Source organism: Trachurus trachurus, assembly GCF_905171665.1.
Source record: "Trachurus trachurus genome assembly, chromosome: 4".
Taxonomy (NCBI): Eukaryota; Metazoa; Chordata; class Actinopteri; order Carangiformes; family Carangidae; genus Trachurus; species Trachurus trachurus.
In genome coordinates, this window is record NC_139898.1 from 30144446 (window position 1) to 30155616 (window position 11171).

The following is an 11171-nucleotide window of genomic DNA, read 5'->3' on the forward strand; positions in this document are numbered from 1 at the left end:
TCTATTTATAGTCACAAACGTCCCTCTTTAGGTCGATTTGTAGCTGTTGTGAGTCTGCTTGTGTCTGGATAAAGTCATTTAACATCTTTCTGCGGCCATCTCCCTGCAAACTGTACTAATTTGGGGTTTGTGTAGAGTCATCTGATCCACACTGACAAAGATGTTACATCAAATAGCCTTTTGGCATGTTTACATTCATTAAAATGTTTTATTGATGTGCACTGTCCCTGATTATTAGACCTTTAAAGCCGCAGTATGTAACTTATTTGGCTTTTTATTAGTAAAAATCAAATATGTTCATAAATACGTATTTCACTGAAGTAGAATCACACCCACATACAAATGAAAGCTTTCTCGTACCTTAGAATGAGTTGTTACAAGACGTTACAAATACATAAGTAACCGAACCGAGGCGGCCATGTTGCATCACCATTTTTTTACGTTCAGTGGCAGCGTGACCGTAGGTAACCACGGAAACTCACCGGAGTCGGGGAGAGAAGGACAGTAAAACGTGGGTCAGGTAAACAATACGACATCACCATGACAACATATTGTCACGCCTGTATTGTTCTGCCTCGTGCTGGCGGACCACTTGTTTACATAGAGGCTTGTTTATCCTGTTACATGCAGCGTCTGTTGTCTGTCTGACGTCTGCCCGATTTCACGTGAATGCAACATCAAGAATACGTTCAGATATGCAACTGCACCGCTAGATGGGGGGATTCCTACACATTATAGCCTACCTTTAAATAAATAATAGTCTAATAAAAAAACAGCACAAATGTGAAAATATTAAAGCAGAAGTAAGCGATCCGGTGGTTTTGGCTAACTTCTTGTCAGCCGATGGAGTTAGCAGTCCCCGCCCTCGTCCCTACGTCACCACATTCACGCGCATCCCTTGGCTGCACACACAGAGAGGACCGCCCCTTTATGCCGTTCTCTCTCCTCATTGGATAAAGGTTGTAGGATACAAGGAAAGTTTTCTCCTCGGCTTACAGCAGAGCAGAGTGACTGACAGACCCGTGTTTCAGACCAAACACTCTATATAAGTGATTGCTGTCGGAGGATATAACTATTTAAGACTGATATTAACACAAACATTCCGCTTATTTCTGCTTTAATGGGAAGTTTGAGACACATAAAACTTTCTTTAGAGTTGTTCTGCTGCTGCCTAATGTTCCTGTACTTTAACTAAATGTTAGTGTGATTGAGCTCTACACCACACAGAGGCTGTGGCACAGGCCCAGGGGCCCTGGGTGGTCGGGGTGGAGGGGCCCCCCTGTCAGTCAGTAACCCCCCCCCGACTCCATGTGCTGCTGTGTGACAACAATACTCACTCTCTCCTTCGATCTTGTCGGGGTTTCGGCACCACACTATCTGCCGTGTGTCCTGCTTTATCTGGAACGTCCTCCTCTCGGGCCGCTGCGACTTCTTCTGGTAGAAGACGGTCATCACCGTGCCCATTTCCAGGCTGTGGAGGATCCGGGGACCCGCCTCTGTCCAGTCCAGCATCCTGGAGGCCACAACCGGTCCGGCAGCCCCTGAGGCACCGGCACCACCAGCAGCTCCAGCTCCAGCTCCACCGGCACCGGCAGCACCACCACCGCCGACGGCCTCCTCAGCACAGCCATTCAGGCAGCCACTGAACCTGGCTGCACACATCCTCAGTGCATATTAGCTCCCGAGGACAGCGAGCAGAGGATTACCGATCTGTTCTGGTCTCTTGAAGATGATGATGATGATGATTCCCCCGGCCGTCCTTTGATCAAGTCTCGCTGGCAGGAGGTCCACAGCTGTCCAACATGCCCAAAGCCACTGGTGCCAATAAGTGGACTATAGCTATAAGTGCCAGTGTGATTAAAAGCAAATTTCACATAAAAAGAAAAGAAAGAAAGAAAGAAAAGAAAAAACACGAGCTTAAAAAGCAGCACTCAGCAATAGCAGCAGCAGCCACAGAAGTGAAGCACTGAAATGTCTGAGATGTGAATTAGTATCCTCTGGTCCTCTGAAGGGGGGAGTGTATCCCTGTGTTATCCTTTCCAGATGCTTCTGGCAGCACACCAGCGAAATCCACTCGGGGTGAGTTCTCATCACCGCTGGACTCAGGTTTCCACCCTTTGTGCGTGTGTGTGCGTATGTGTGTATGTGTATGTGTGTGTGTCCTCCTCCTCGTCCCTCCAGTCCACGACAGCAGAAGAAGAAGGCAGCACAGTCCGGGTTTAAATCCTGCTTGGACCGCCGCCACAGCCGCCGCGTCGTCGCCTGCTGCCGCCGCCGCCGCCGCTGCTGCTGCTGCTGCTGGGGCGGTAAACAAGACGTGGTTCTCCTCCTTCTTCTCCTCCTTCTCTTCCTCAGATCTGGCTTTGGGAGAATGAAATCAGTGCAACAAGCGACAAAGACGCCGAGTTATGTAATAACGACTCTCGGACAAACACCCGGGGGTGGGGAGCGGATGGGAGAGCGCGGAGCGGCCGCGGCGAGAACCGTGTGCGCTCCCATCCGACCGACGGACCATTCTGCTCTGCTCTGCTCTCCCCGGCTCACACACTCACACTCCTCCTCTCCCGGCACATTACTACTAACTACACCACACCACACCACACCGATAGGACGCGTTACCCCCCCGTGCAAAAAAGGTTGCGTGTGTGTGTTAATTGCCCCCCACACACACTGTAGTCTATATCTCTATCCTCGCTGCTCGGCTCGGCTGGCTGTCTCCGGCTCTGCCTGCGCGTCGCTCTCTGCTCCAACGCCAGAGGTCTTGGGAGGAAATTAGGGCTCGTAGACCGGAAAGGCTTGATCTGATTTTTTCCCCCCCTCTCTCTCTCTCTCTCTCTCCTCTCTGTGCTGCTGCTGTATCTAAGAGAGGAGGAGGAGGAGGAGGAGGAGGAGGGGAGTGGAGAGGAGAGGACAGCGGTGGCGGAGCGCCGGGGAAGGAGAGGCGGCGGAGAGCAGAGCGACCTCCGCGGGCCTCCAGGAGATCTGCAGCCAGAGACAAGAAGAAAAAAAGAAGAAAAGAAGATGAGATGTGTTTCCTTCTTCGTGCAGTGAAATGTATGTAAAGTTTGGTGCACAGATAGATAGATAGATAGATAGATAGATAGATAGATAGATAGATAGATAGATAGATAGATAGATAGATAGATAGATAGATAGATAGATAGATAGATAGATAGATAGATAGATAGATAGATAGATAGATAGATAGATAGATAGATAGATACTTTAGTGATCCCCAAGGATTGCTTTTTGTTACAACATCTCCAACTCAAAGTGTACAAGTTAAAAGAGCAAAGCAGTCAAGTGGTCAATAGACAATAAAGAAATATAAATATATATAAAACATATAAAAAAAAAATATATGTACAAATAGACAGGAGTTAGTGCACTATAGCCTACAAAATATGGCATTGAACGTGGGTTATTGCACAGAAGCAATTTGCACAAAAGTTAGTTTAGGCTTTATTAAAGACACATCCCAAAGAGAGGTCCATAGCACCATAAGAGTAAAACACATTCAGGATAGAAACATCAGAAATATACAATAAAAAATAAAAACAATAAAAACATGAGAATAAAGTTGGGGGGGAAAGGAAAGTTAATAAGTGTGTTGTTTTTCTCATCACATCATCATCATCAAGTTGCAACCCGGTGCTCATTGTGAAACAAATAGCATACTACCCATCATGCAACAGGGTTTAATAAAAAAAAACTCTGTTTACATTATGATGGTTTATTCTGATAATGGTCATTGTGTTGGGAACCAGAGGGTGGGGTCACTCACCACCAACTGTGGCTATACGGAACCAAGGTGAATGCTGGGAAAAAGTGAATAATCATACAGATGTGCTGCTTCTCTCACTTTATATTTCAGGTGTGGGTCAGTGATGATATGTCTGTTTGTTAACATATGAGAAAAGATCTTTAACTCCAGCTTTGGATCCAGATCCAGATCCTCCTCAGAGTGACTAAGAGGGCAGATCCTGTGGTTCTGATAAGAGCAGGTTTATCTCACACTGTTGACCGACTGCAGCTCCAGTTGTTTCTTCTCGGTGGCCTCAACGCTTCACAATGGAAACTACCAGCAGGTCTCAACAGAAGAGAAGATGCTCAGATCTCAGCAGACTTGTGCTTCTTCTGCTGCTTTTGACAGGTAACACAGGATTTTTAATTTTCACCAAAGATACCAAATGTGGAGGGTTTTAAATTTTAGCTGAGACAATGGCAACAATGCTGCTATCCTGTCTTCACTGACTGTTTGAAATCAGTTACGACCACGTTACATGTTTGAATCAGGATCATGAAATACCACGTAATTCTTCAAAGCTTGTATTTTACTTGATTATTTCTCTAATCCAAGTGCCTTTATTCATCTCATCGTCTACATTACAGAATATTAAAGCTGAAATCATCAGGCACTGCACATAATAAGATATAACAAACAAAAACAACCACTTCTATTTCTACTACAAGTGTGACATGATACATAGGGCACTATTAATTTTAATTTCTGGATATTTAATTGATAACAACGATTAAAACTACTGAGGTGTTTCTACATTAATGTGTCGCCACGAACTAGATTTGATTACATAACACTGATAAAGTTAGCAAACATTAGAGCCTACAGTATAGTCACGTCACTCTAAGTGTGACTGCAGCATTTATTAATAATAATAATGGTAATAAATTTGTAAGCGCGTTTACACATGCTCAAAGACACTTTATATTTTAAAAATCATAAAATAAAGCAAAGTCACAATGAAATAAAACTAAAAACAGCAATAAAACTGTATGAAACACTAAATTATATATTAAAAGCTAATTTAAAAAGGTGAGTTTTGAGCATGGTCTTGAATGTTGGGAGGTGTGTGCAGATACGGATGGGTTTGGGGAGTGAGTTTCAGAGGGAGGGGGCAGCGATGGAAAAGGCTCTGTAACTTGCTAATAACAGAGGATGTTTTTATTTCTTTGCATCCTTCAAATTCCTGAATTTACTATTTGAACAATGGAGAAAAAGTAAAGTAAAAAGACTCGCACTGAGCCGCTCTGTGAATGAAATACTTTTCTGTGAAGTGCTGGATATTAACAAAGAGCATTGTCTCTTCCTGTCAGGCCTTCAGCCAGCTTTGTGCACCGGGGACAAGAATGATGACAGTAAGTCATGTTGCATCATCTCAAATATCAAAAATACTGTTTGTGAGATTTTTTTTCTTCTTGCTAATGTTTTTAACTCTGCTCATTTTCCAGCGGGACTGAAGGTGTCGATCACCGGTCCAGACTTTGTGACAGTCGGCGTGCCGAGCAGCGTAGAGTGTGATGCAGGTGACTGTCCTGCCTGCACCTACTCCATGTCTCTGGATGGTCAGACTGCCACGGGTCAGGGCAACGTCCTCGCCTTCACCGTCAACAGCTGGGTGGAGGTTTTAACAGTGACGTGCACAGCCACACGGGACGGCACAGGGCTGACTGTAGCTACCACAAAACAGCTGCAGGTGTTGGGTATGTATGTGAACTGGAACCCTTTTCACTGCAAAAACTCAAAATCTTTTGTCTTATTTCTTGTCAAAATGTCTAATTTCTAGTCAAAACTAATCTCTTTCCACTTAAAAGAAGACTCATCACCTAAAAATTAACTTGTTTTCAGATCATTTTCACTTGTTTCAAACTAATTTTCAATTGAAATAAGTAGAAAAATCTGTGCCAGTGAAAGCAAGTTTTTTGTGCTCGTAATAAGGAAGACAAACTTGCTCCACTGTCAGATTTTTCGACTTATTTCAAGTGAAAATATGCTTGAAAGAAGTAAAAAGTGTACTACGTTTTAATGTGATGAGTCTTATTTCAAGTAGAATTAGATTTGTTTTGACATTTTGACATTTTGACTAGAAATAAGACATATATTCTTGGTAAGATTTTGAGTTTTTGCAGTGTTTAGGTACTGATTATTGTTATTTTGACCAACTCTTGCAGCATTATAATAAAGTGTGGCCCTCGTCTCTTCTGTATATACTTTCTGAACTCAGCTGGACCGGCCAACATTTCCATCTCAGGCCCTGAGGTGATGGATCCGACAGTGCGACACACCTTCAGCTGCCACGCCGACTGTCGGCCATCGTGTGTCTACGCCTGGAAGACAGATAACGGCCCGTGGATCGGCAGCGGTCAGGGGAACAAGATTTCTGTCACTCCAGCGGACTCCAAACAGCTCATCTGCAAAGCTGCCAACCGCGTGTCTCAGCTGTTTGTCACCAAGACTCGAGACATATCTGGTACACCACGTGAGTAAATGTTTTGTCTCTCTGACTGACTGAGCCATTGATGTACTAGTGGCTGTAACAAACAGTCTTACATCATATAACCTTCTTTCTTCTTCTTTTTCTTCTTGGTACAGATCGAAACGTCTCGTCTCGTTCTGAAGAGACTTCAGCTCTGCTGTTCTTGAACTTCATCACCTCTGTCTTCTTTTTACTGTGGTCCAGATAGATTAACAAACTTGCAAGACTATGGTCTGAATGTCCTGAAACTGTATTTTATGTTTTAATGGTTTCCAACATATCACTTCACTCTTATGATTCATTATTGATAATTCAATGGGAATTCACTTATTGCTCTCACCACCTTGTTTCTTTCTCTGTCAAGATCTTCAGGTTGTGAATTGTGATGATTTTACCTCCTTGTAATTTTGGTCCAACGCAATCTGGTGAAATGGAAACTCAGGATCTCATAACTAGGCTACTACTTTTGTCTGAGGATGTGCAAACTGTTGAACATGAATATTCAGGAAAAAAAAGTTCACATTGAGCGACCGACTGTTTCTGCAGCAGAGGAGAAAAAAGTTCATGTTTGATAAAAGCCAAAACCGTCCCATCTCTGATCGACCTATATTTCTGTCTTTGTGCCACAAGTCCATCAAGAAATTATATAAAAGACACTGACATGTTCAATTCAAAGTGCACAGATACATCATATGTCATGAATTTAAGACATATAAAGAAATTATTGTATTCTTCAGGTCTCAATTGACAAATTTGACTCTTCAAATCTTATGGAAACATAATGATCACATTTTTAAATTGCTTTTCGTCTGATCGACCTCTAATGTTGAGTTCACTGTCGTAGGAAACTGGGACGTTTCCAACTGGTCACAATTGAGAAGGTCGACCCAGAATTATTGGTTTTCAGATTTACAACACAAATGAATCAACTCCTAAATGACGCATTTTTGTGTGTATGTGTGTATTTTTCTTTGTGAGTCGACTAACTGATAAATCAAGTGTTGGACCACAGGTCGGTTTGTGGTGCGTGGGTGCCCCCGGGGAAAATAGTAATCCCTGCAGGTTGATCCGGCTGTGCGGTTAAGTTGTTAAAGTGAGGAAAGTTCACCATCAGCAGAAATCTGTGAGGAGCATGAAAGAACACACACACTCACTTTCACATACTTCATGTGTGTGTGTGTTGTGCAGCACACTGAGATGAGACAGTCATGGATGATATCACAGCCTCTCCGTGTCTAATCAGCTCCATATGTCTCGCTGGGTGTATCTGTGTTCCTACGACCACTGGTCAGCCGGCAGCCAATCAGGATTCGAGAAAACACTTCTTGTATATCCTGCAGCAGGAAGGCCGGAGGGGAGGAGGGGGGAGGGAGGAGGAGGGAGGTGTGTGTGGGAGTGGAGAGGTTTCACTGGGTTTCTACAGACTAGGTCCTCAATTTAAGACTTTTCTAGACCTTTTCAATATGGAAGTGAAGGTTGTTCAGTAACTTTTAAATTTCTTCCTGGTCAAATAACAACAGTTATCATTTATATTTTAGATTTACAGCAGCACTTGTAGCCTAATACTTCCTCAGTTAAAGGAGCTTTTTGAAAGTTTTTCTATTGCTGCATATCAACGTTAGCATCAACAGCTGTTAGCCTACCTGAGCAGCCGATACAAACATCAAGAGTCCAGCATTAAACTTTCAGTCCTTCCTCTCCAGCTCTTTTCTTTTTCTTTTAGTTTTTGCCTGTTTTTCTTTCACTTCTTTTTCCTCTAGTTAGCATGCTAACCAGCTAGCCAGGGCCCTCACTTTCTGATAGTCCACTGGAGGGTTTCTGTCAGTTAAGGTTAAGGGTTATTTTGGTGTTGTTTGATTTTGATTATTATTTTGTTTGTGTAATCATATTAAGTAACGGGTCATGTGATTATGGGCGGGGATAACACTTAATATGTTCACCTGTTGCTTTTCTTTTCTTTGACCGCCAATATCTTCGCTTTTTCATTGATCCAGCTGTGATTACTTTGACTTTAGTCTGTGCACTTTATCATGACTTGATCTTAGTTAGATCTTAGAAATCTCATTGAGTTTTTTGTTGTTCAGTGTGTCAGACGCCTCCTAGTCATCTGAATGTGTTCTTCCAACTTTGAGGAATTCAGTTTTGTACGATTTTAGTTGAGCTGACATGTTTACATGTATTTCAAAAGTGTGGTTTTAGTTGAACTGACACAGTAAGCCATACTAAGACGACATGATGTAAACATATAGGCTACTGACTGTCATGTGTTGCCAACGCGCCAAAGGATTCAGAATAACTTCTACCCACAATAAAGAATAATGAATGTGCTAATTAGTTAGTTTTTTTTTTTACTAAGAATCAGACCTTCCCTATTATGAATCAGTGTGCTTCACATGACCTGTCAAATGTTATTTACACTTATTTAAAAAGACTGTGTTAGCTACTGTCCATTGCAGAATGACTTTGTGTGGGGGAGGGGTGGAGAGAGAGAGTGAGAGGGAGGAGTGTGTGTGTGTATCTCTTAAGTTAATCATTGAACTCTCCTGAGCTGGATCAAGTCCAAAGTCAAACACAAACAAAGGCAGAGTTCTCTCTCTCTCTCTCTCTCACACACACACACACACACACACACGCACACACAGTATTGCCACCAGACACTAACATCAAGTTCTGTCTTTCGTTATTTCTTGGGAATCGACTATAAAGAAGCTCTAATCTGGAACAGGGAGGTTGTTGTGACCTTTTTACAGCTCTAATCTCGACTGTGAACGTGCGGATCGAAGTTTCGTGTTATTCTGGCAGATTTTAAAGGAGACATGTTCTGCCCCTTGTCCACAAATTAAAATAGTTCCCAGGTGTCTTAAAGACATGTCTGTGACATGATGTGGTCAAAATACCTCAAGGATCAAACATCACAGCTCTTTTCATACTCACAAAACAGCCCTGTTCAGAACGGCTGGTTTCAGTGCCTGTCCCTTTAAATGCAAATTAACCACTGCTTGCCCCGCCCCCTTTACTGGTACCTGTAGGGGTGGTATTATGCAAATTTGGAAAACGAATTACATCATTGTCAGACAACTGAGGGAACAGCTGGTAAAACCACATGGATTTCAACCTAGGGAGCCTGAAGATTACAGATTTTGTTGTCAATTCTCACATTTTGGGGGCAAAAGAGCCTTCAAAAACTGATATTATGAAACTGATATATGTCCCCTTTAAACTACTCTGCATGACTAAATTTTGTTTGTAAAAATCAGCTTGGTGAAAACTTACTTGTGGCAGCCAAAGTGCGTTTCCTTTTTACCAAGTCAGCCCCAAAGTCAAAAAGTTTTATCTCACAAAACACAAAATTAAAACTGGAACAGTTTTGTTAATCAATTCATCATTTCAATATTTTATTCAGTAAATATTCTCTGGTTGCAGCTCCTCATTTACTACTGGTCTCTGAGTAACAGTGAAAATAAAAGGTAACAGAGTATTATAATGTCTGTTTGCTGCAGGGGGAATAAAATCTCTCTTTTTTACTTTGAAAAATCAATCAAATATAACTTTGCGCCAGGGGTGGTGGTGCCCACACAGCTGTAATCATTAGCTGCCACTCCACCACAATGGCACCTGAACACAACACGATGCTGATAAACTTATAATTCAATACAAATTTCAATAGATCGTTAATGCGCATGATTGTTTTCTTAAAATAGGATCACAAAATATAGACAGAAACTAAAGCACATTACATTATTATACTGGAGACAAATCAGAAACAAGTTGTTCTGGATCATGTCCTGTATCTACTCATCACTGCAACATTATCATTCATTCAGAGTTAAGTTTTGTTTCACTATACTTTTTAACAGCGAGATAAAAGATGCTAAAAAAAAAACTCATTGGAGCTGCAGAGTTGGTGACAACAGCAGAGACACCCCTGACATTTCATATATGTTGTACATGTTGATATATTAACTAATGCAGCTTGAAACCTACACAATGATCCCTGTGCAGCATTTTTTTTCTCCCCAAAATCAAAATGTGTAAACTGTGCAAATGACTCGATAACACAAATAACTTAGAAATGATTAGAAAATCTGCCTCATTGAGGTACGAACAGAGCAAACTGAGAATCTGAACTCTGGCCGTGTGAAGGATAAAAGACTCGACACAACAAAACTGCAGGTTTTTGGCTTTTGCAGGGTCACAGGGGAGGCCGGAGACAACCCCACCCTGGACGGATCGCTGGTCTATCACAGCTCGGGCTGACAAATAACTTCACATAGTCACATTCACACTTCTGGATACTTTATAGAGATATCAATGAAACCAAGTGTGCATGTCTTTGGACTGTGGGAGAACATGCAAACTCCAACAAGAGAGGCTTCAGTCGATCAACTCAGGCACTTAGGTCGGTAGGTTAGGTTGGTTATAGTCACATATGAACCATTAAAGAACAAATTTCTACAATTTTTCATACAAATCGAATCTTCTTGTCAACATTACTAAGCAGCTTAAAGGTCCACTTACTACTTTAGCTTTTTACTGAGCATGTCTCAGTGCCTTGCTGGCAGACAGAGCTTCAACTTAAAGAGGAACTAAGCAGGATTTCTCCCGTGGCTATGCTACATTTTTACATTAATTAAAAAGCTAGGGAGTAATTGTGATAGTTAACTACATGACTTGTGAGGCTCTCTGCCTTCACCTGGCGTCTCACGGCTGATAACCAACCTTGCAACATCAGTGTAGTTACTCGGTCGCCGCCCCGGTGTCCCAGCTCTCATTTCTGCACTCGGCGACACAAACTCGCTCCGTAACCGTCCATTTTTGTTTATGACGACACAAATGCACACGTCGTAACATTGTATATATTATATAACGTTAGCCACCGCTCCATGTATTGATTTT

The 11171-nt window shown here is 42.3% G+C and overlaps 2 protein-coding genes across 4 annotated transcripts in view; one reads left to right on the plus strand and one right to left on the minus strand.

Annotated features, from left to right (window-relative positions):
* The window catches only part of LOC310984918 (1-phosphatidylinositol 4,5-bisphosphate phosphodiesterase gamma-1-like), a 38420-nt gene extending 35620 nt beyond the window's left edge, over positions 1-2800 (minus strand). For all 3 annotated transcript variants that reach the window (XM_083970295.1, XM_083970294.1, XM_083970296.1), the window contains exon 1: positions 1338-2800. In XM_083970295.1, the coding sequence (XP_083826421.1) occupies positions 1338-1662 (325 nt within the window). In that variant the 5' untranslated portion in view covers positions 1663-2800. The remainder of the gene's footprint in view (positions 1-1337) is intronic.
* Positions 2801-3744: 944 nt separating this feature from the next.
* Positions 3745-6483, plus strand: LOC310985353 (uncharacterized protein; the record flags this gene model as incomplete). The annotated part of the gene is made up of 5 exons (XM_083970927.1): positions 3745-3811; positions 5116-5157; positions 5251-5502; positions 6024-6278; positions 6392-6483. 5 exons carry the CDS (start codon positions 3745-3747, stop codon positions 6481-6483), a joined length of 708 nt encoding a protein of 235 aa, XP_083827053.1.
* Between the last annotated feature and the right edge of the window lie 4688 nt (positions 6484-11171).